We start from the raw sequence: 25,035 nt of genomic DNA, 5'->3' as shown, positions 1-25,035 counted from the left end.
TTCCACTTCCGGGTAATCTCCCCACTTTATCTGACACCTGCTCAGCCATGACCCCCTCGGCACGGCTCTCCCCGGCCCCTGCTCTGTTGGAAAGCAAGCCCTGCGGTTCATCCGTCACCACGCACCCCCGGGGGTCCTCCCCAGGGACAGGCAGGTCACACGCACCCCCAGGGGGTCTTCCCCAGGAATAGGCAGGTCACACGCACCCCCAGGGGGTCCTCCCCGGGGACAGGCGGGCCCTCGCTCTGTGTGGGAGGCTGCTGTGTCTGATCGTGGGACAGCAATCTTCCCTCCCGCTGACTTCCACAGCCAGGCTCCGGGCCTGCCCAGACAGCAGCCGCAACCCGCGCTGCAGTCACAGCTCCAGGCTTGGGCCCAGCGCCCACCCCGTGTCTCTGTGCTGGGGACAGCGCTGCCGATACTGGCTCCCTGTCCCTGCTGTTGAGCGCCATTGCCGGCACACAGTGGCTGCCCCCACCACTCCCATCTGCTGTCCACCTGAGAGGCTGGGACAGCAGCCATCAGCAAACCATTCAGGGAAGCAGCGCCGGGCCCCGAGCCTTGCGGTGGGGCAGCGTGACCACAGGACAGGTACATACAGGTGGGCCTCATTCAGGCTGTGTTTAACAGGGAGCAATAGCGAGCCGTGGCCCGGATCAGGGATTCTGAAGTCAGACCAACCACTGCCTCACACATGCAAAAACCGACTTCCCCATAATTATGGCACCCCCATAATCAGACTCAGGATCCGTGGAGGGGCCAGTGGTGTGGCACAGTAGCTGCCGCCTGCAAAACCGACAGCCCATATATGTGCCCGTTCAAGTCCCGGCTGCTCCAATTCCCATCCAGCTCCCGGCTTACGCACCTGGGGAAGCTAGGGACGATCGCCCAAGTGCTTGGGTCCCTGCCACCCAGCCCCGTGCCACTGCAGCCATTTGGGGAGTGAACCAGCAGATGGAAGATACTTCTCTCTCTCTGTGTAACTCTGCCTTTCAAAATAAATAAATGAATCTTTTTAAAAAATTACCTCTGTGCATGGGATGCACCCAGCCTTGGCCACGTGTAGGACACAGTCAGTACACAGCATCTTTTTTTTTTTTTTTTTTGACAGGCAGAGTGGACAGTGAGAGAGAGAGACAGAGATAAAGGTCTTCCTTTGCCGTTGGTTCACCCTCCAATGGCCGCCGTGGCTGGCACGCTGCAGCCGGCGCACCGCGCTGATCCGATGGCAAGAGCCAGGTGCTTCTCCTGGTCTCCCATGGGGTGCAGGGCCCAAGCTCTTGGGCCATCCTCCACTGCACTCCCTGGCCACAGCAGAGAGCTGGCCTGGAAGAGGGGCAACTGGGACAGAATCCGGTGTGCCGGCGCCGCTAGGCGAAGGATTAGCCTATTGAGCTGTGGCAATGGCCCAGTACACAGCATCTTTAATCTGCACCATGACCCCTGGTGGGAGAGGGGCACTGTCAGCCCCTGGGAAACACAACCCCAGAGACAGGGAAACAGCCGGCTCCCCCACAGCTCTCTCCGAGAGGGCAGGGTTCCAGCCTCAATCTCCGCTCTGTAGCACAAGGGGACTTGGGGAGGAGAAGCAATCTGTCAGTGTCAGGGGACACACTGTGGCCCGCCTGGACCTCCCTCCGCCCACAGGGTGCAAGCGCCTGGCCAGGGCTCCAGCCCCGAGACGCACCGAGTCCGTCCCCGTGAGCACGCACACCGACTTTAGCAGCAGGTGCCCATCCTGCCCCGCGTCTTCCTTCCACTGCAGCAGCTGCCCAGCCGCCACCCGTGCTTGTTCTGGAAAGAAAAAAAGAAGTGTCACCCCCTGGCCGGGGCAGGTACCTGGCCACCCAGCACCCCTGCATCCCCATGAGAAGCGCCTGCGCATTGTTAGGGGCCCTTGGCCTCCGGCCTGCACACACACACACACCACCAGGCCCACCTGAGTCGGTGCTAGGCACTTGACCGTCCGCCGGATTAACCCCTTTGGATGGCAGCCTGGGTGGTGCCACCCTCCCTGCTTCGTAGCTCGCCGTGGCCCCCTACTGCCCGAGGAGGAAGAGCTCAGTTGCTGGCCGCTCCACAGCCCAGCGTCCTCACCCCACTGCCTGTACACCCAGCTGCTCCCACTGCAGGGCTCTGTGCCAGCTGTGCCATGCTCCAGCCACTCCTGCCCCTGGGATTCCCTCCTGCCCCACAGCCCAGGCCACAGGGAAATTCTACACAGCCTCCGGGTCCTGCTCCCGTGAGAACACAGGAGACCCACGAGAGATCCACGGGCGACCTCTGTGCCGTTCTAGGGCCAGGCGCTCCGCTGAGCACAGGTGCACCTCAGAGTGCAGCCCTTCTGCCCAGGAGTCCTGGGCCTGACCCTGTGTCTGTGTCTCCGTGCCTGTAGGGTCTGTGTGTGGCTTATTGTGTGCAGCATGTCTGTTGTCTACGTGTCTCTGTGTGGGTAGTGTGAATATAGTGTCTGTGTGTCTGTGCATGTGTGTGTATGTGTGTAATGTCTGTATGAAGTGCAGTGGGATAGTGTGTGCTTATGTTTGTCTTTGTGTGTTGATATATCTGTGTGTGTCCCTGAATGTTCAGTGTGAGGACCGTGTCTGTGCGTGTCTGTGTGTGCAGTGTCTGTGTGTGCTTGTGTGTCTGCATGTGCCTCTATGTGCATATCCCTGTATTTCGGTGTGAGGACACTGTGTATGTATGTGTGTGTACGTGTCTGTGTGTTCAGTGTGAGGATAGTGTCTGTCTGTGTGTCTCCCTGTGTATTCAGTGTGAGGACAGTGTGTGTTTATGTGTGTGTGTCTCCCTATGTGTTTAGTGTGTGTGTGTGTGTGTCTCCCTGTGTGATCAGTGTAAGGACAGTGTGTGTGTGTGTGTGTGTCTCCCTGTGTGATCAGTGTGAGGACAGTGTGTGTGTGTGTCTCTCTCTGTGTGTTCAGTGTGTGTGTCCCTGTGTGTTCAGTGTGTGTCTCTGTGTCTGTGTGTCTCCCTGTGTGTTCAGTGTGTGTCTCCCTGTGTGTTCAGTGTGTGTGTGTCTTTGTGTGTCTCCCTGTGTGATCAGTGTGAGGACAGTGTGTGTGTGTGTGTCTCCCTGTGTGTTCAGTGTGAGGACAGTGTGTGTGTGTGTGTGTGTGTGTGTGTCTCCCTGTGTGATCAGTGTGAGGACAGTGTGTGTGTGTGTGTGTCTCCCTGTGTGTTCAGTATGTGTGTCTGTGTCTCTGTGTCTGTGTGTCTCCCTGTGTGTTCAGTGTGTGTCTGTGTCTCTTTGTGTGTCTCCCTGTGTGATCAGTGTGAGGACAGTGTGTTCAGTGTGTGTGTGTGTGTGTCTCCCTGTGTGATCAGTGTGAGGACAGTGTGTGTGTGTGTGTCTCCCTGTGTGTTCAGTGTGAGGACAGTGTGTGTGTGTGTGTGTGTCTCCCTGTGTGATCAGTGTGAGGACAGTGTGTGTGTGTGTGTGTGTGTGTGTCTCCCTGTGTGATCAGTGTGAGGACAGTGTGTGTGTGTGTGTGTCTCCCTGTGTGATCAGTGTGAGGACAGTGTGTGTGTGTGTGTGTCTCCCTGTGTGATCAGTGTGAGGACAGTGTGTGTGTGTGTGTGTGTGTCTCCCTGTGTGATCAGTGTGAGGACAGTGTGTGTGTGTCTGTACGTGGGTCTGCGTGTGCATCCGTATCTGTGACCTGGAAGCAGCCGAGCTAGCTCCCCAGGGCCCCCCAGCCCGCCTCTCCCTCAGCCCGCAGGCTCTCAGAGGGGACAGGCACGGCCCCAACGCCCGGAGAAGGCGGAGAGGGGCTGACCTGCAGCCCTCGGCTCCCTTACCTGCCGGCTTCCCAGCCAGGGCCCTCTGTATCTCCTGGACAAGCTGCTCCGAGACGTCCTCTGCGAGCTGTTGGAGGCTGGGGAAGCACACGACCCCCACGGAGTGTTCCCAGGCCTGGAGAGCAACCACAGGACAGGCAGCGCGTGAGGGATGCGTGCGGGGCCCGAGGACCGGCCGCGCATCCTCCTCGCAAACCCAGGCTCAGGTGCACCCAGAGACCACAGCCCCCTCCCAGCCCAGTCGAGGGCCTCACGGCCACGCCTGCGCAGTCAGGAGCTTCCACGGACCTGCAGAGCCACACCTCCGACCGGAAGGTCAAACGCAGAGCCGAGCCCGCCCCTTCCCCAGGCCAGCTGCACTCCGCCTCCATGGACAGCTGCTTTGTCCGCATGGCCCTTCACTCCCTTACACAGCCGTCTCCCGTGTCTCCTTGCGCCCTCTCATATGGTCCTCAGAGCTCGCCCAGGCTTCGACGACACTGGGTTGCAATGGTTAAAGCTCTGGCGACATTCCATATGGACGCCGGTTGGAGTCCCGGCTGCTCTACTTTGGCTCCAGCTCCCTGATAATGCGCCTGGGAAAACCAGCAGAGGGTGCTTGGACCCCTGCACCCATGGGGGAGACCCCGAAGAAGCTCCTGGCTTCAGCCTGGCCGTTGCGACTGGGGAGTGAACCAGCGGATGGAAGGCAAAGAGTGAGCTCTTCCATCCGCTGGTTCACTCCCAAATGGCTGCAACAGTGGGAGCTGGGCTGATCGAAAGCCAGGAGCTTCTTCTGGGTCTCCCACGCGGGCGCAGGGGCCCAAGGACCCAGGCCATAGCAGAAAGCTGGATCGGAAGTGGAGCAGCCGGAACATGAATGGTCACACATATAGGATGCTGGCGCCATGGGTGGAGCCTTAACCTACACCACAGCGCCAGTCCCTGTCTTTATTCTTAGTTTATTCCCCTAGTATGGGGGTCTCACTATTTTCTTATTAAAAAAAAAAAAAAAAAAAAAAAAAAAAAAACCTCTTCATGTATAAAAGAAGTGTTAACCTTTTGGTCCATAACGCAACTACAATTATTTCAAAAGTTGTCATTTTGTCTTTCAATTTATATCATTTGGTTTTACCAAAGAGAAATCTGGAATTTATGATTTATGCAAAATCAAACTTCTCAAATTTCTATCCCTTTTTTATTCTGGCTTCCGAAAGTCTTCCCAGCCCAGGTTGCCATATTTAATGTCCCCTCTCTCAGTGTGCTTACAAGTTTCCTTATCTGTCCTGTCTCTTGTTCTAGCCTACCCGCTCATCGTCTTCCTCCGTCCTCCCCTGGTGACATAGGATGCTCTCATAGAGCTCGTGGCTCCTAGAATTCTACTCGGGAGGTAGCTCTCTGGTGAGAGTTTCCTCCTGGTCTCTGTACAGAACAGTTGGCGTGTCTGCTTCTCCCCCAGAGCCCATGGGCGGGCGTCCTCTCCCCCGCTGTGCAGTCACAGGCCAGCTGCACTCACGCCGGGCTCAAAGGAGCTCTTCCCAGTGCTCAGAGAGGAGTGGCTGCCCTCAGCCCCCGCGTCAGGGACCACCCAAAGGCAGGCTGTTGCGCACACCCCCTGGCTCCCAGTCGCTCCCACAAATTGCCATTGTGCTGGGCCCAGCCACACAGATAAGTTCCTACCGAAAGGCCTGCCTGGATATTTTTAAGCGAAACTCCTGCATCTGGAAAAGTTGAGGAGAGCATCAGAATTCCAAAGGGAAGTCTTTTTTTTTTTTTTTTTTTTTTTTTGACAGGCAGAGTGGACAGTGAAAGAGAAATAGAGAGAAAGGTCTTCCTTTGCCGTTGGTTCACCCTCCAATGGCCGCCACGGCTGGCGCGCTGCAGCTAGAACACCGCGCTGATCCGATGGCAGGAGCCAGGTGCCTCTCCTGGTCTCCCATGGGGTGCAGGGCCCAAGCACTTGGGCCATCCTCCACTGCACTCCCTGGCCACAGCAGAGAGCTGGCCTGGAAGAGGGGCAACCGGGACAGAATCCGGCGCCCCGACCAGGACTAGAACCCGGTGCGCCGGCACCGCAGGTGGAGGATTAGCTTAGTGAGCCGCGGCGCCAGCTGGGAAGTCATTTCTTAAGGTGTTTTCTTGCTAGGGCACTATGTGCAAACGCCAAAACCTTTCAAAGTCTTCTCTTTACTGAAAGACACAGATTGGGAGTATTTGCAAATGCAGCTAACAAACAATGGGGTAGGATCCACACCCGGATGGGTTGCTAGGGAAAAGACTGAGTGAGTTGATTTGAAAGCAAACGCAAGGGAGACCAGAGGAGATCTATGCAAGATAAACAGCAAGTGACACTGATTATAAAAATTCCAGGCCCTGAGCTGTGGCGTAGCAGGTAAAGCCGCCACCTGCAGTGTCGGCATCCCATATGGGCACTGGTTCGAGTCCTGGCTGCTCCACTTCCGATCCAGCTCTCTGCTATGGCCTGGGATAGCAGTTGAAGGTGGCCCAAGTCCTTGAGCCCCTGCACCCACGTGGGAGACCCAGAAGAAGCTCCTGGCTCCTGGCTTTGGATTGGCTCAGCTCCAGCAGCTGCAGCCATCTAGGGAGTGAACCAGCAGCTGGAAGACCCCCATCCCCCACCCCGTGCCTCTCCTTCTCTGTGTAACTCTTTCAAGTAAATAAAATTCAAGTAAAAAAATTAAACTTTTAAAAAAGCGGTGCATTTGAACTTTGCCAAAACAATAAAAGTGCTCGCTTACTGGTGAACCCTGCTGGGCGTGGTAGACCTGGAACCAATAGTTGGTGAGCGAACGGGACAGTTACGAAGCCTGCGCCGCACAGGGGCTCACGCGCCTGCGCAGAGGGCTTTCCCACGCAGCCTCACAGCAAGCCCCTCCGGCGCCTCTATGCTGATGCCCGCTCTCCAGACGCGAAGGATGAGCTGGTTAGTCCGCGCACGTGGCAGAGTCGAGAGTTGGATTATTTCGATTACGCAAGTGTATAGTAGCGTTTGCATGTTTGTCAGGCAGGAAGATGGAATTGAGCCCATGGGTGTGAAAGGGGCCTAAGGGAAACCAGGCACCTGCGGGAAAGGCGTGGAGCAGGCTTCACCTTGGAAGCAGCCTGGGATTTTACACTGCAAAGTCCTGCCCGCACCCCGATAACTTTATGGGTGCTCCCAGCCTTCTCCCAAAGGAAAGCCCCCCGAGAGAATCCTCTGCTCCGTGCTAAGAGAGCTACCCGGACTCAAGACGTTGGTTGGTCGGGAAATAAGAAATTGGGAGGAATTTCACTTATTTCACAGCTAGAAAACTCTTTGTGCAGAGAAATGGGGGGATAGAATGAGAAACAGCAGGAGAAACTGGACCCTGTTCCCTTAAAACCCCCATAAATGCAAATGGGCTCCCACTTCTTTGCTGAGACGCCTAGCTGGCCTGCCAGGCTATATTCTCTCCATCAGGCTTTGCAAACCTTGCTCACCGCAGTCCGGGTGACTGGAAACGTTCTCTCGCTCAGATCTGCCTGAAGGGTGCCCGTGCACTCTGAGGGCTGCACCTGCCTTCCTACACCTGGCTGCCTTGCTTACCATCCCTGTCTGTCTCGTGGCTGAGATCCTCCTCTAACGGGAAGGCAAGAGCATCTGTTCCAGCCATCTCCCTGAACACGAAGCTGATGGCTACTGCCTGGGGACCAGCTGTCCCCCGCCCAGCTGGCCAGAAAAGGCCAGTTCTGTGGGCTTGGAATTTCTGCGGGTGGATGATTTCTCTCCCCAGGCCTGAGAACTCTGCTACAACGTCTTCCTAACAAACACCAGCGCCTCTTCCCTGCCCTGGCAAACCCCACGAAGACCAATTTGCTGACAGTTGACTCAGAAGCATCTATATTGTCCCTGGAGCGGTGGGACTCCAGGAGGCCCTCTACAATAAAGCAAATGGGGCCACTGTGAGTTGAGCAGTAATTGTACTCGAGCCACACCTCCCAAGGCTCTGCTCCTTCCTTGGGACCAAGGCAGGCAATACCGGAGGATGCAATACCTCTTTCAGGCCACCAGGGGACCATCGGATGCACAGAGCCAATCATTTACTGAATGGCACCGTGGAGACCCCGAAGAGTTAAGGCAGCTTCCAAAAGGCCTTCATTTTTTTTCCCCAAACTGGGATTTGCATGCTGGGAGCATATTGCTCAATATTTTTTAAAACAAAATGTTATTTACTAACATTATCCAGGCTGCACCATCCTGCCTTGGAGCTGTCCGCTCCCATGGAAGAAAGAGCAAGAATATGAAGCCATGGTCTCGAAGGAAAATAAGGAATGGCAAACGCTCTTGAGGAGATGGGAGACAAACTCAGCTTCTGGAAGGCACAGAGAACCTGCTCGCTTTTCCAGTTTTCCAGTGTGATTGAAGTGTTACTGCGGGGGAGGGGGGAGGTCGAGACTTTCTGTGAGGGTTCCCTGCAGCTGTGACACAGTAATTAAACAGAGAAGCCGTGCACCAAGACTTTGTTAAGACAACAAAAATGCTCCCCAAAATTGGGGATACACCATGCTGCAGGATCCACTGCAAGGGGAAGAGTTAGGAGGGGACAAGGAGAGCAGTTTGCCCTCACCGGCCACCGTCTACACTCTGGACAACACACTTGAAAACAGTTTTTCAAACATCTGTAGGGAACACCTATTATGAAAAAACTCTGCATGGCTTTCAGATGCTTTTGCCCCAAAATAAACTTATCTTCTCGTTCTATGTTTCCGACAAGTTTTGGAAGCACGTTCATAACTGTTGGATGTTCTTGTTTTAGATCCGATGGCACATTTAGCTTGAATTGTCATCTGGATCCACACATGGCTTTCTGGGGATGAATGACCACCCTCTGTGGCATGATGCTAGTAGTATCAGCTGTGTCCTGAGCCTCACAATATATGTGCACACATGCATGTACACATGCACACACACACACACACACACAGAGTCCACCTCTAAGGACCACTGAGATCTATTCCAACACTTCCATCCCAAGGAATGGATGGACTCCTCCCCTTGTCGCCTACCATTCTGTCATCAGCTGCTACATGGCAAACCACCCAAAACAGAATAGCTTAACAGCCATCATTTTATTTTGCTCATGGAGCTGTAATTTCTGCAGAATCAGCAGAGACAGGTCTCCTCTGCTCCACTCAGCTAAGGAAGCTACTGGGGACTAAGAGAACCACTTCTGTTCTGGTCTGGACCGGATTTGGCTCCCCAGTCTCATTCAGGTGTTTAAGCCCCAAAGTCTCATGTTCGTGGTTAATGGGTTAGTGTTGATGATGGGTGGAATAAGGGTGCAGACTTCATCGTACTGTGACGTCTGGGAGTAGGCCTGACGGAAGTCTTTAGGTCCGTGGGGGCGTGCCCTTGGAAGGCGGGTCTCTCTACGGGGTTGGTTCTGTAAGCAGAGCCTGCTCCATGTGTCGCTCTGCTTCCCATCTGTACACATTTTGCCATCAGATGCCAGACTGTTGGGGATGCCCAACCTGGGCTGTGACCCTCCGAAACCGTCCACTGAAGCAAACCTCCCTTCTAAGCAGCTCGTCTCACTTATTTTAGTTCAAATTGCAAAATCCACCAAATGCAAACCTCTAGGACGGCACAGTCGGTGCTGGCCGTGAGCAGGCAGCAAGTGCAGCTTCAAGGTCACTCAGGGCTATTTGGACTTCCTGACAACATGGCAACCTGCTTCTCAGAGCTGCGTGTTCCAGGCAACGGGAGGGTGCCTGCAGCATCCTAGATCAGCTGTCCAAACAGCATGCGTGCAGGGGGTGACATTCTCTCTGTGCCCCATCCTGCAGCCTCCAGCATGAGCAAGGAAGCCCAGTGGTTAGCGACAAAGGCCTGGGGCAAGATACCCCGGCTAAGTTCTCCTCCCTCGCTAGCACCCGGCTGAGCGGGACTAAGTTACATAATGTCTCTATAAACTTCTCTTTCCTCATTTAAAAGCTGTGTCGAAAATAGCAGCTACTTCACAGAGTTGTTATGAGGACTGTAAACAGTCAACAACAAGCCCAATGAGCGGGTTCCAGCTCAGTGAATATTACCTCGCTCTCATCAGTGAAGCTCACCAGCCCATCAGGGCACCTGGGTTAAAGTCTCGGCTCTGTCCCTGTTGGAGCCTGGGGCACCATTTCACCATTTCACCCCTCAGCCTCGTTTCTAATGCACACATTCCTTGACTCAGAATGGAGTACCCACAAACCCCATCCAAAGCTGAAAATATCCTAAGTCAAAAATGCACGGAGAGGGGCCGACGCTGTGGCATAGCAGGCTAAGCCTCTGCCTGCGGCACCAGCATCCCATATGGACGCCGATTCAAGTGCCCACTGCTTCACTTCTGATCCAGCTCCCTGCTAACGCACCTGGGAAGGCAACGGAGGATGGCCCAAGTGCTGGGGCCCCTGCACCCATGTGGGAGACCCTGGAAAAGCTCCTGGCTCCTGGCTTCAGATTGGTCCAGCTCCAGTCATTGCAGCCATTTGGGGAGTGAACCAGCAGATGGAAGACCTCTCTCTGTGTCTCTGTTTGTCTCTCCCTTTCTCTCTGTAACTCTTTCAAATAAAATAAATTTTAAAAAAGACATCAACCAGGATGCTGCGTGGGTTAGCAACCTGCAGTCACTCTCCCACTCAACAGTGATTTACCATGCAGCAAACCAAGCTCATTTTTGTACTTTCCCAGCAGTTAATGCAGATTTGTATGTCAGCCCTGGCAGGGATAACAGGAAAGTTCATTTCCTGTGCGTGTTTGGAAGAAAAAAACTCAAAGATGCTACAGGCAAGCACTCTGGGAAGTAGATGAGAGGCAGCGGCTCTGAGGGAGCAAGACAGCACTGAGCCGGGGCCACACCTGCCACCAACCTTCACTCGACCCTTGACTACGCGTCAGCCACCCCTTCCATCCTAGGTCTCACTGATAGACAGGCCGGGCCAGACAGACAAGGCTGCACAAACCAGGGACACAGCCCTGCCCAAGCAGGGACAGCGTTCAAAGTCACTTGTGTGCTTTGCCTGGGGACCAAGAATATTCCAGATCATCTTAATTTTCCTTGGGACCCAAAGTAAAAGGAGTCGAGGATAAAGCAAGCGAAGTGGTTCAGGACTCTCTCCTGTGTGTTCAAGGCTCTCAGAGCCCAGGTGGAGTGAGGTTTCCATGGCAACTGATGTGTGCATAAGGCTTTGCCCCAACAGTCAAGGTAAACAGGAAACAGTGTAACTTTTTAGGCAAACAGGAAATGGTGTAACTTTTTAGGCGCTGCTGTTTCCCAGAAGGTCCTTCCCAGAAAGCTTTGAAGAACATTACTAGTACCAAATTCAAAAGAGAGTGACAACAAACTTGACTTTCACACAGGGCCTGAATTCCAATGAACAGTCCATCTTCATCTACTGCATCTTGCCACATCTACTTTCAACGTTCTACCTTCAGCTTTTATCTGCACTACACCTGCGAAAAATTGTCCACCTTCCCCGCACTCCTTTCTACCACTAACTTAATGAAGAAGGTCCAGGGCTCTGGCTGGGTTTTATTGGTCATAACTTAATAGACACAACAGGTTTTTAAGCACATGGGACTTAATAAAAGAATATAGATATTAAGAAAATGATAAGAAGCCTGCAATATTCTGCCTCTCCAGGATTCATCAGAGGTGGGCTCCAGGGACCCTAAGAGAAGCAGACTGTCAGCAGTTTGGAGAAGCCGGGTGACGGATCTCAGGAGTTCAGGCGCAAGTGCAGCTGGCGTGCTGGAAGCGATGGATACATAACGAGAATCACGTCTGCTTTTCACAGGTGGGGCTTTACACATCCTCTGATCTCACCGTCAAAGTTTCCCAGCAGATGTCACTGCTTCCCCTTAGAGAGCAAGAATTTGGGCTCAGCCATGCTTAGTTACGTACCCTAGGATGCACAGCAGGAGCCGAGACTTGAGCCCTGCTCTGACCGACATAAACGCTCCTAGGAAACAGGGCCGTTATGCTTCCAATTACTGGAACTGAGTTTGGGAAACACGGACCAATATCAAGAGACAGTTAAAATGGGAACTGCTCCATGCAAGGCTGCAAGCTTGAAGCCTGGGGAGTGAAATCACGTGAGTGAGTGACATGAGCGCGGTGAAAGACGACAGGGAGTGGTGCACTGCGTGAGCTGGGAGATCAAGGCCGTCTTCTGGGTAAAAGGGCTGCCCCTAACTCTTTCTACCCAACTGGCAGTATTTACCCAGCTGCTAAGATTTCCAAGAGAAACTGGAAATCTGATTTGCATTTGAAAGCTTTCCATTTTGCAAAAATGAGCGTTCATTGAATTCGAACCCTTGCAAGCCCAAAGAAACACATTCAGTTCAATGCCTTGTGCCCGAGATGCCACCCCCTGCCCCAGGAGGGCAGAACCTCTCTCTGCCTTCCTCACCAACCTAGCATGGCTTATAGGAACTTAGTGAGTGTGTACCCAACAAATGAATGAATTCCTAACTCAACAATAAGGGCAGGAGAAGAACCAGGTCCCCACTCTTGGGAATAGAATCTCCCAACCTAGGACTGGCTTGAACGATACAGACAGTCTGTCAGTCCTTCCCAAGCCCCTCCCCACCACGGGAGGTGAGCGGTGCTTGCCACCCTTATCAAGTGGCTCAGTGTTCTTGCTAGGGACTGGGTGGGCATCCCGGGTGGGTGTCCCTCCCCTCCCCCAAGCAAGCTCCTCTGTAGAAATCCCAATCCCGGAAGTGATGGGACTAGGAGGTCAGGGCTTTGGGAGATGAGTTTGCCTCTTCCTGCATGAATGGGATTTGCGTCCTTAGAACAGAATCCCGAGAGAGATCCCTCATAGGGATCCCTCATAGAGAGAGATGCCACATAGGAGCCAGGTTTTGAGTCCTCCCCAGAAACCAAATCTGCCTCAGAGTCTCCAGGCTCCAAACTGCAAGGAGTGAGTATTCATGGTTTGTAAGCCAGCCCGTTGGTGGTGTTTTGCTACAGATACCTGAATAGGCTCAGACAACCAAGCAGAGGCCATGGGAAAACCTCTAACCTCAGCATCCAGTCGTCCCCAAAGTGTCCCCGGAAGCACAGTGTCCTTTTCTTACAGACTCAATGTAATAACAGTGGAGCGATGACTCAAGTCAACAATCAGGAACATTTATTTCAAAGCACAAGGCACCCCAAAAAGCTCATGAGAAACGCAAGTAAAAGTTAAGTTCATGGGGGCCGGTGTTGTGGTGCAGCTAAAGCCGGCATCCTATGTCAGAGCACTGGTTCCAGTCCCGGCTGCTCCACTTCTGATCCAGCTCCCTGCTAACGCTCCTGGGAAAGCGATGAAAAATGGCCCAAGTGCATGAACCCCTGCCATCCACGTGAGAGACCCCGATGGAGTTCCTGGCTCCTGGCTTCAGCCTGGCCCAGCTCTTGGGTGTTGCAGCCATTTAGGGAGTGAACCAGCAGATGGAAGATCTCACTCGCTCTGTCTCATATACTCTCTCTCTTTCTGTCTACCTTTCAAACTAATTAAATAAATCCTTTTTTAAAAAGATTTATTTATTTGAAAGGCCAAGTTACAGAGAGAGAGAGACAGAAAGAGACTGAGCTCTTCTATCCGCTGGTTCACTCCCCAAATGGCCACAAATGGCCACAATGGCCAGAGCCGTGACCATCCAAAGCCAGGAGCCAGGAGCTTCTTCTGGGTTTCCCACACTGGTGCAAGGGCCCAAGCACTTGGGCCATCTTCCATGGCTTTTCCTGGGTGGATTAACAGGGAGCTGGATTGGAAGCAGAGCAGCCGGGACTCAAATCAGTGCCCATATGGGATGCCAGCACCACAGGTGGCAGGTTTACCTGATATGCCACAGTGCTAGCCCCAAATAAATCCTTTTTTTTATAAAGTTTAGTTTGGTGAAGAAACGTAAAATTCAGGCATTCGGCGTGCCTTCCAAAAGTTCATGGAAACGCATGTTATGGAGAAAACTCTGCATGGAATTCAACATTTTGCACTAATATGAATTTATCATTTAATTCCATTTTCCACGAATTTTTGGAAGTATTTGTGTAACCAGAAGTCTGAACATTCTCACCACAAAGAAAGATGTTTGAGGTAATATATATGCTAAATACTCACGATGATTTTATCATACGCATTATATACATTACACACTAAATGCAGGTATGCATGATACACACATATATATACACACATATATACACACACATATATATTACATATGTAATTCCAAGATGCTGCTTGGAATGCTTGCATCCCTTACTGCAGTACCTGGGTTCGAGTCCTGGCTCCACCCCTGATTCCAGCTCCTCACTAATGCCCTTGGAGGCCGCATGATGGTTCAAGCACTTGGCTTCCTGCTGCCACCTCCCCCGCCCCCAACCTTGAGAGACCCAGACTGGGTTCCTCGGTCCTGGCTTCAGACTCGTTCAACCCTGATTGTTGAGGACATTTGGGAAATGAACCAGTGGATGGGAAATCTCTCTCTCTCTCTCTCTCTCTCTCTCTCCCCCCCTCTGCTTTTCAAAAAAATTAAACACATTTTTAGAAGACACATCACACCATACCCCCGTAAGTATGCACAATTACTACTCGTCAGTTAATAACAGAACGTTGATAACCAAGAATTCTGACCTTCAGAAACAGGGGGAGAAGACACAGCAGGCTCTCCCGGCGTTCTTCCGGGCTCCTGTCAGCCAACTGCCGGTATTCCAGAAACTTCTTTTCCAGCAGGTCCCAGAGGCCGGCGGGGTCAGGGGACGACTGCCCTGCACGCGGGAGCCCCGGCTGCACGGCCAGGGGCTGCCCTTCATCCTGGGGCTTCGGGTCCTCAGTTCTGTCTTCAGCCTCGGGAGGAGCCTCTGCCTCCATGCCTCGGCTAAGCAGATCTGAATTCAGAACAAACAAAACAAAAATGAAAACGCCTGCCACGTCGCTTCCCGGTGACTGTGCTGTGCCACCAGGGGCTGCGTTCACTCGGTCTAGTTCCTGCTGCAGACGGCTCCTTACGAACCTGAAACTGATGAGATTAAGGAAGGCTTTTTTTTCAAGAGTTTCAGATTTAGGTGTGATTGATACAGGTGGGCCATCCAGGCTGGACCAGGCCCGATGCTGGGCTCTTTATGCCAACTCTTCTATGGCAACCACAGAGGGGACTGTGTTCATTCTCCCTATAAGCAAGGAAATTGATGGGGCTGGCACCGTGGTGTGGTAGGCTGCGCCTCCACCTGCAGCGCCAGCATCCCATAGGGGCGCCGGTTCAAGACCCAGCTGCTCCACTTCCGATCCAGCTCTCTGCTATGGCCTGGGAAAGCAGTAGGAGATGGTCCAAGTGCTTGGGCCCCTGCACCTGCGTGGAAGACCCAGAAGAAGTTCCTGGCTCCCGGCTTCAACCTGGCCCAGCTCCAGGCATTAAGGCCATTTGGAGAGTGAACCAGCGAATGAGGGACCTTTCTCTCTGTCTCTCCCTCTCTCTGTGACTCTGCCTCTCAGATAAATAGATAAAAATCAAGAAAGAAAGAAAGAAAGAAAGGAAGGAAGGAAGGAAGGAAGGAAGGAAGGAAGGAAGGAAGGAAGGAAGGAAGGAAGGAAGGAAGGAAGGAAGGAAAGAAAGAAAGAAAGAAAGAAAGAAAGAAAGAAAGAAAAACGCAGGGGAGTACTACAAAGCCATAAAAGTGGAAACCACTACTGCCACACACAGACTATCAAAACACTCTGCAGGGAAGAATCGAGCCCCTGAAGACTGCAATGCACTGAATCCATGTACGTGAAACCCAAAAATCTGCACGGACAGGAAGTAGATCAGCTGGAGACTGGGGGCGGGATGGGGGAGTTGCCCGAGCAGAGTCACACTGGAACTGTGGCGGTTGTGAAACTTGTGATGAAAACCGTGGTCTGGCCTGCGTCCCTGTGATGGAGACAGGAATGCACGTGTTAAAGCTCCAGAAACGTCAGCTTAAGATGGGCGCGTGTGGGGCTGGCGCTGTGGCGCAGCGGGTTAACGCCCTGGCCTGAAGTGCCGGCATCCCATATGGGCGCCGGTTCTAGTCCCAGCTGCTCCACTTCCGATCCAGCTCTCTGCTGTGGCCTGGGAAAGCAGTGGAAGATGGCCCAAGTCCTTGGGCCCCTGCACCCATGTGGGAGACCTGGAAGAAGCTCCTGGCTCCTGGCTTCGGGTCGGCACAGCTCTGGCCATTGCGGCCAATTGGGGAGTGAACCAGAGGATGGAAGACCTCTCTCTCTCTCTCTCTGCCTCTCCTCTGTGTAACTTTGATTTTCAAATAAATAAATAAATAAATCTTTAAATAAATAAAACAAGATGGGCACGTTAAGGCACTTCAATTCCATCTCAAAGTTGACGAGGAGCAAGAAGGACATCGATGATTCACGTGCACATAGAAAGGCAGGCTGTGAGACGATGTCATATTTCCTGCCACAAAAGCCACGTCAGTCCATGTGGCACATTGGAAAGGAAGGAAGTCCCAGGAAGGAGGCAAAATGGGTGCATATCCAGAAAAACGACCGGTGACAGTCTTTTTTTGTTAAAGACTTATTTTTTTATTTATTCGAAAGACAGAGTTACAGTGAGAGGTAGAGACACAGAGAGAGAGAGAGACCTTCTATCCGCTGGTTCACTCCCCAGTTGGCCACAACAGCGGAGCTGCACCGATCCGAAGACAGGAGCCAGGAGCTTCTTCCAGATCTCCCACAGGGGTGCAGGGGCCCAAGGACTTGGGCCATCTTCCACTGCTTTCCCAGGCCACAACAGAGAGCTGGATCGGAAGAGGAGCAGCCGGGACTAGAACCGGCGCCCATATGGGATGCCAGCACTGCAGGTGGTGGCTTTAACCTACTGCACCACAGCACCAGCCCCAAACTGGTGATGTTCTAGTTTTTGTCTGTGACTATCCAGTCTGATAGGAACGTTCTCCTGATATTGTTAAGGTAAACTTTTTGTTTATGCCTTTGCATTTGCTGGGTGGTTGGCTAGGGGCTAAGGGCAGTGGTGGGAGGTGGGGTAGTCTTTGTTCTATTTTTAGGGCTGACCCTCTGAGACAGGTGCTGGAGCTGTCTACACCCTCTTAGTCTCTGCCCTAATCTGAATTGGATCTTCCCTGGCTTGGCACCCTATCCATTCATTCCTGGGACCTCCACTCTTCACCCTGTTCCCTTCCTCCCCAGGGAGCCCACGCACCTGCCCGGCAGGCTGTATTCCAGTAGCCGGGAGTCTTCTATGACAAGACACACAGGCCCTGTTTCTGTGCACCTGCATTCCATCAGCGTCTCTTCTGTGGCTTCTCTTCAGACCCAACAGGGGGCTCTGAGTTTCCCTCTTGTTTCTTCCCACTGCTGCCTCCTGTTCCCAAGTGGAAGACAACACACCAGTTTCGCTTGTCCACACCCACAGGGTCAGGTGGCTAGATTACCCACGCAGGGCTGGGCATTCCTGCGCAAGTCCCCTCATGACGATGCATGTGACTGATAGTGTGTGCAAGGGGCAGCAGAACTGATCAAGGATGTTTACTGGCTCAGTTCAGCCAAGTGCCACCAGCTAACACACTTCCATAGAGCTGGCCACTCACCCTACTCCCTCCAACAGACATGGGAGACTCCCCTGCTACCTCCCCGCCACACCCCACCCGACATTCTGTATGTGCCAGGTGGGGTGACATCAAGTAAGCTGCCCTTGTGATCTGGATGCGGATGTGTGTCTAAGTTACTGGTGAGTGTGGGCATCTACCCATCCACCTGTGAGCCCACTCCCTCCTCTGCATGCAAACTCACTCTCCTGAGCCTCAGCTTTGCAAGAGTATGTTCCAGAAGCTGGTCCCTTGTTGGTTTGAAAAATTGCAAATAGTGGGGCTGGCGTTGTGGTGCAGTGGGTTAAGCCTGCAACAGTGGCAACCCATACAGGCACCAGTTCAGGTCCTGCTGCTCCACTTCTGATCCAGCTCCCTCCTAATGGCCTGGGAAAAGCAATGAAAGATGGCCCAAGAGGTTGGACCCTTGCCACCCATGTGGGAGACCTGGATGACGCTCCCGGCTCCTGGCTTCCACCTAACCCAGTGCTGGCTGTTGTGACCATCTAGGGAGCAAACCAACAGATGGAAGATCTCCTTTTCTCTCTGTCTCTTCCTCTCTCTCTGTAATTCTGATTTTCAACATAAATGAATCTTTTAAAAAAAATTAGGGAAGCTGGGTGTGGTTCATTAGTGTTGACAAATACATCAGACTCATCTGAGATGTTGCTAATAGGGGAAGTTGAGTATGGTTCTAAATATACCAACAGAAGACGCTAATAACAGGGGAAGGTAAGTGTGGGGTATAGAGGTACCCCTTGTTCCACTTCACAATTTTTGCTTTGTAAACCTAGTCTGAAATAGAAAGTTTTAAAAAAATAAAAAATAAAACATTTTTGGCATTTCCCCCCTACACACACACACACACACACACACACATACTCCAGCAAGTTAAACAAATGCACTCAGGGCCAGTGCTGTGGCGTAGCAGGTAAAACTGCCACCTGCAGTGCCAGCATCCCATATGGGCACCGGTTCAAGTCCCGGCTGCTCCATTTTACCACTGCTATGGCCTGGAAAACGATAGAGGATGGCCCAAGTCCTTGGGCCCCTGCACCCACATGGGAGATCTGGAAGAAGCTCCTGGCTCTTGGCTTCAGATCAGCACAACTCCAGCCATTAGGGCCAATTGGGAAGTGAATCAGAGGATAGAAGACCTCTCTCTCTACCTCTCCTTCTCTCTCTGTGTAACTCTTTCAAACAAATAAATCAATCTTAAAAAAAAAAAAAAAGGAAAAAACACTGTCCCACTAAGATATGTTACTCTTTGGGAAAAAAAAAAACACAAATGCACTCTGCAGGCCTTGGCTCTGTGGTTTGTTTGTTTTGATAGGCAGAGTGGACAGTGAGAGAGAGAGACAAAGAGAAAGGTCTTCCTTTTCCATTGGTTCACCCCCTAATGGCTGCTGCAGGTGGCGCACTGTGCTGATCTGAAGCCAGGAGCCAGGTGCTTCTCCTGTTCTCCCATGCGGGTGCAGGGCCCAAGCACTGGGGCCATCCTCCACTGCACTCCTGGGCCACAGCAGAGAGCTGGCCTGGAAGAGGAGCGACCAGGACAGAATCCGGCACCCCAACCAGGACTAGAACCCCGTGTGCCGGCGCCGCAAGGCGGAGGATTAGCCTATTGAGCCGCGGCGCTGGCCGGCTCTGTGCTTTTGACTAACCCAGGCAGCGCGCTGGCTCCAAGGGCAGAGTTGCAAGCCCCACAGCTCACACCTGAGTGTCATGGGCTTAGAACCAATGAGGAACCAATGCCCAGGCACTTACCAGTGTCTTCCTGGTGTGGGCATTTCTATTTAATCCTCCTCCCACCAGGTAATTTCAAAGCTATCAGCTTTGGACCCCAGATGGCACTGAGACCCGAGCAGAGACGTGACTCGCCCAGGGTCCTCTGGCCAGCCAGTAGTGGGAGCAGAAGGCTCTGGGGCTGTGGCATAGAAAGTTAAGCCTCCACCTGCAGTGCCAGCATCCCATATGGGCACTGGTTCAAGACCTGGCTGCTCCACCTCTGATGCAGCTCTCTGCTAATGCGACCAGGAAAGCAGTGGAGGATGGCCCAAATGCTTAGGCCCCTGCACCTGCATGGGAGACCTGGGAGAAGCTCCTGGCTCCTGGCTTTGGATCCATCCAGCTCCAACTGCTGCAGGCATTTGAAGAGTGAACTAGCAGATGGGAGATATCTCTTTCCCTCCCTCTCTCTCTCCCCTCTCCATTTCTCTCTGTATCTCTTCCTTTCAAATAAATAAGTAAAAAGAAAGAGAGAGAAAGAGAGAGAGAGAAAGAGAGAGAGAAAGAACAGACTCCATAGACCTGTGAACAGCCCAGCCCAGGCTTTGCTGCCTGGCACAAATCTCAAACCAGGGCTTGCTTAGCACCAGGGGCAGAGAGTGGCTTGGAACACTACAGACAGGAAGTGCAGAGGCTCTCCGGAGGCCTCGGCCTGCCTTGGAACTTCCCTGTTGGGGTCAGGCTCAGGAGGGTGACATTCCAGCCCAGTGTCATCATGGCTCCTTCATGTCACCTCTTCCCCATGCCCCATGCTAGCGCCCCTGCTTCCCCCAGCAGACACCAGCCCCCTTAGGCAGCCAGAGTGGGAGTCAGAGGCAGGGGGCCAGGCCCAGCTTGGCCGCTGTGGTGTCTAAATGGAGCTGTTTCCCCTCTCTGGGTTTCTCCTCCCACGAGAGCCTGGTGACGTCAGTCCCACCCCATTCTTTATGCATGGAGGACAGCAGAGGAGCAGGGCAGTGAGTCGCCAAAGGTGGCAGAGGCCCCGCGGGGACTGTGAGTGTGTGGGTTGCGTGGCGAGGGGCACAGCACCATGTACAGGAACCAGGTGACCCATCTGCAGTGGCCCGAGAGGGACAGAGTGTCCAGGACCTCAGCAGCACCAGGGCTGGGGGCTGGGAGCCCAGAAGCAGTCCAGCTCTCCAAGTGCCAGCTCCCTGACCCAACCTGCAGAGATTGGAATCATCAAAAGCGGCGTCCTATGCACCTGCCAGGACATCAGAGCCCTGGGCCCAGCAGGTGCACTGACGGGGAAGCCTAAAGGACCTGGGAACCAAGGGTTGCTTTGATGAGTGAAGATTAAAATCCTACCTGCCTTTCTTGTTGAAGTCTGCGACCCCTCCCGCTCAGGGACTGTAGGGGCCCGGTGTTAAGGCTGACCCGTCTGCCATTTGCCGTCTACATTGGGTCCCGACCACGCAGAGTGCACGAGCAAAGCCACTCAGGCATGGCTGTAACTGCTGCACCTTCTTTTTCAGACAAAAGACAGTCCCTCCCTCTGCAGGAGCCGAGCCAGACCTCAGCGGACCCTGGCCTCCACCTGGAGCTCCCCGGGAGGGAGACAAAGAAATCTACTTATTGTTTCCCAAAAGTCCCCTCTGCAGGGCGCGGCTGAGCCTCACTTCCTGCTTCACCACCGCTTCGCAGGAGCGAGGAGAACTTAGAAGTTACAGCTCGGCTGAAGTGGGGGCAGAGCAGACAGGGGTGCTCCGTTCACAGCTCAGCCCCGAGCTAAGACAACAGGTCAGCAGCTTTCCCATGCAAATAGTGACGGAAGGGCACGCCTATGAGAGTGTCCTCGGCGAATAACCAAATGCAAGGGAAACAAAAGTGGACTTCAAAGGTTATGTTTGGCTTTGGCATATGCATTAAGAAGCCGCCTGGACACCTGCATCCCAGATCCAAGCAGCTGGGTTCAAGTCCCAACTCCGTTTCCATCCGATTCCAGCTCTCTGCTAAGTCACACTCTGAGAGGCAGCAGCTGATGGCTCAAGGGGTTGGGTTCCTGTCGTCTACATGGGAGACACAGATTGTGTTCCTGGCTCCTACCACTGGCCCTTAGCCCAGTCCATGGCTTTTGGTGGGCATTTGGGAAGTCATTCAGGGGGTGGGAACTGTGTCTGTCTCTCTGAGTTGCAAAGAAAGAAAAAGAAGGAAGGGAGGGAGCGAGAGGGGATGAAGGAAGGAAGATCTGTCAACACAAGCCACACTCAGGTCAGAGTCGGTCTCCATGTTCATCAAGTGGGGAGACTGCTCCTTTAAGTTCTCACGCACCTTTGAATCCAGTTTAAAAGACTATATATTTATTGATGATTGACGTTTTTGTCCAATGGGCTGTAGTAATAGACGAAGGTGAGTCGGTTATATAAAATATAAGGATCCCAAAAGGAGTTGAGAGCAGAGACAGATATTGGTGCGTGCACGCTTGTAGCAGCAGTGTTCCTGGTAGAAAGTGGAAGCCATCCAAGTGACCACAAGGAGTGAGTGGATATTAAACAAAATGTGACACACACACACGTACACACACCCGCACACACACATGCACACACTAGGGACATGAGGAGGGGCTTCACGAAGCTCATGGAAAATCTACACCTCTTTTTTTTTTTAAGATTTATTTACTTATTTGAAAGTCAGAGTTACAGAGAGAGAGGGAGAGACAGAGAGAGAGAAAGGTTTTCCATTGACAGGTTGACTCCACAAATGGTCGCAAGAGCTGGGGTTGAGCCAAGCCAAAGCCAGGAGCCAGGAGCTTCTTCAGGTCTCCCACATGGGTGCAGGGGCCCAAGGACTTGGGCCATCTTCTACTGCCTTCCCAGGCCATTAGCAGGGAGCTGGATGAGAAGTGGAGAAGCCAGGACTGGAATTGGCACCCATATGGGATGCCAGCACTGCAGGCAGGACCTTTACCCATTACCCATACCTCTGTTAATTCTGATTTTTAATGAATGTTTTTTGAAGCCTCCACATATACTTACAAGCATATAAGAGGAAATAGTTTTTGGCCTTAAAAAGGAATGACATTCTGGGGCTGGCTCTGTGGCGTAACAGTTTAAGCCGCCACCTGCAAGGCCGGCATCCCATATGAGCACTGGTTCCAGCCCCAGTTGCTCTGCTTCTGATCCAGCTCCCTGCTGATGCACCTGGGAAAGCAGCAGAAGATGCCCCACGTGCTTGGGTCCCTGCACCCACGTGGGCAAGACTCAAATAAGTTCCAGACTGTGTGGGGAGCAACTCGGACTAGACTAAGTTACTGGAATTAAGACTTACTTTATGCATCTGCTCTCCCACAATATGGCGCTGGGAGAGGAGGAAACAGCTTCTGCGCGGCTGCCTCCAGTTCAACCAATAAACTGCAGGACCTGCTCCTGATTGGAGGAGAGCAGCGTACTCGGCGTGTGGGTAGCAGAGTTGGGATTGGTGGAAGAGGACTATAGAGGAGAGAGACAACATGCACCGGGAACATCCGGATAACATCTGAGCAGCCCCCGAGAGAGCCGGCCAGCGGTGTGCCGCTCCCCCGCGGAAGTGGGGAATGTGGCAGGGGGAGCCACCCTTCCACGGAGGTGGAAGGATCGGCAGCCAACCCGGGAAGGACCAGCAGCAAACCCGGGGAGGGCCGAGCAGACAAAAGAACAGCGCAGGGTTTAGTGTTGTTCCTCCGCGAGAGGGGGAGCGACAAGACTGCTGTCCTCAGCCTGGCCTAGTCTTGGTTGTTGCAGCCATCTGGGGAGTGAACCAGCATATGGAAGACCTCTCTCTCTCTCTCTCTCTCTCTATCTCTCTCTCTCACACACATAACTCTGCCTTTCAAGTAAATGAAATAAATCTTTCAAAAAAAGAAAAAAAAAGGAATAGAATTCTGACACATGCTACAAGATGGATGAGTGTGGAAGACATTCTGGGCCGGCGCCACGGCTCACTAGGCTAATCCTCTACCTTATGGCGCCGGCACACCGGGTTCTAGTCCCGGTCAGGGTGCCGGATTCTGTCCTGGTCGCTCCTCTTCCAGGCCAGCTCTCTGCTGTGGCCAGGGAATGCAGTGGAGGATGGCCCAAGTCCTTGGGCCCTGCACCCCATGGGAGACCAGGAGAAGTACCTGGCTCCTGCCATCGGATCAGCGCTGTGCGCCGGCCATTGGAGGGTGAACCAACAGCAAAAGGAAGACCTTTCTCTCTGTCTCTCTCTCTCTCACTGTCCACTCTGCCTGTCAAAAAATAAAAAAAAAAAAAGGAAGACATTCTGGTAAGTGAAAGAAAACCAGCCAATGACAAATACCACTTGATTCCACTCATATGAGGCATAGAAAATAGAGTGCTATTCCCCAAGCATGCGGGGAAGGAAACAGGGGGAGTTCTTGTTTAATGGGCCCAGTTTGGGAAGGAGAAAAGCTCCTGGAGATGAGCACTGGCAACGCTTGCACACCAAGTTGAATCACTTTATGCCACTGAACCATGCGTTTAGAAATAGTTAAGAGCCGGCGCCGCGGCTCACTAGGCTAATCCTCCACCTTGCGGCGCCGGCACACCGGGTTCTAGTCCTGGTCGGGGCGCCGGATTCTGTCCCGGTTGCCCCTCTTCCAGGCCAGCTCTCTGCTGTGGCCCGGGAGTGCAGTGGAGGATGGCCCAGGTGCTTGGGCCCTGCACCCCATGGGAGACCAGGAAAAGCACCTGGCTCCTGGCTCCTGCCATCGGATCAGCGCGGTGCGCTGGCCGCAGCGTGCCGGCCGTGGCGGCCATTGGAGGGTGAACCAATGGCAAAGGAAAACCTTTCTCTCTCTGTCTCTCTCTCTCACTGTCCACTCTGCCTATCAAAAAAAAAAAGAAAAGAAATAGTTAAAATGTGCATTTTTGTTATGTGTATTTATCCTCACTTTACCACTATTTATTCATACATAGCTAACTAAACACTAAGAGAAGGAGATGAGGTTCATGCAGTATGACTACAACAACAGCGGCATCTCCTGAACACTGGCCACGCACAGGGCCCTGTGCCGAGCGGGCTCCACACACCACACTGTTCTCCTTCTCCCAGCAGCCCTTGGCTCGGGGATGAGCATGACTCCCCCTTCTCCACAGAGGCGAGTCACGGCGAGTTCCAGCAGCGTCGGGGTGTGCTCACACCGTGTCCCAGGCCTGCAGGAACAGCCCCGAGGCTTCCCTGTGGACACGCCCGAGGAAGGAGCTGACAGGGGACTTTGCTTTGACATGCCTGCCTGCTGGGCTGCACGGCCAGCCTGGGGGTGGGATCTGGAGGCAAACAGTTGAGAGCTCCTCCTAAAATCGTCCCCTGGGAGCCGCTGTCCCTGAAGGCAGTGCTCCGGCGCTGAGCCAGGCGACACTGTGAAAACCCAGTCTTCCAAGGCAGGTATATGGCCCAGCAGTTCAGACACTGTTGAGGATGTCATGGGCCCCATCAGCGTGCCTGGGGTTGATGCCCTGGGCTCCACTCCCTGAATCCAGCTTTCAGCGAATTTCGTATTCTGAGAGGCAGCAGTGATGGCTTAAGTCATAGGGCTCCTGCCACCCAGCTAGAACACCTGACTGGTGTCCCTAGCTTCTGGCTTCAGTTACTAGCCCAGCCCTAGTTGTTGCAAGCAGCTGGGGAGTGAACCAGCTAACGGAAGCTCTGTGCAGATGTGCCTGCCTTTGGAATTAAAACAACAACAACAGAGCAAGTTCCCCAGTGGTGTGGAAACAGCATGGCCCAGGGACCACATCTCAGGACCATCTCCAGGGGGACACCTGGGACAGGGACCTGGGTAGTAGTGTCCTGTGCTGTCCACCTCGCCCGCTGTGCTGCAAGCCCTGGTGGCCCCTCGGCCCCGACCCAGACCCATCACATGGGACACGTGCTGTGTGAG

At 53.3% G+C, this 25,035-nt stretch overlaps 1 protein-coding gene across 6 annotated transcripts in view; it reads right to left on the bottom strand.

The window, feature by feature from the left end:
* Positions 1-25,035, bottom strand: part of WDFY4 (WDFY family member 4) — a 269,215-nt gene that overhangs the window by 231,141 nt on the left and 13,039 nt on the right. For all 6 annotated transcript variants that reach the window (XR_016221811.1, XM_089314169.1, XM_051837552.3 and 3 more), the window contains exons 2-4: positions 14,443-14,696; positions 3,820-3,934; positions 1,688-1,794 (exon numbers count right to left, since the gene is read on the bottom strand). Coding sequence is in view for 5 of the 6 variants with exons in the window: in XM_051837552.3 (XP_051693512.3) it covers positions 1,688-1,794; positions 3,820-3,934; positions 14,443-14,696 (476 nt within the window). In the remaining variant the exon portion in view is untranslated. The remainder of the gene's footprint in view (positions 1-1,687; positions 1,795-3,819; positions 3,935-14,442; positions 14,697-25,035) is intronic.

This window comes from Oryctolagus cuniculus, chromosome 15 (genome assembly GCF_051225735.1).
Source record: "Oryctolagus cuniculus isolate XC-2025 breed Fujian yellow rabbit chromosome 15, ASM5122573v1, whole genome shotgun sequence".
In the NCBI taxonomy this organism is placed as follows: Eukaryota; Metazoa; Chordata; class Mammalia; order Lagomorpha; family Leporidae; genus Oryctolagus; species Oryctolagus cuniculus.
The sequence above is the reverse complement of the archived record's forward strand: the minus strand, read 5'-3'. Positions and strand labels throughout refer to the sequence as shown.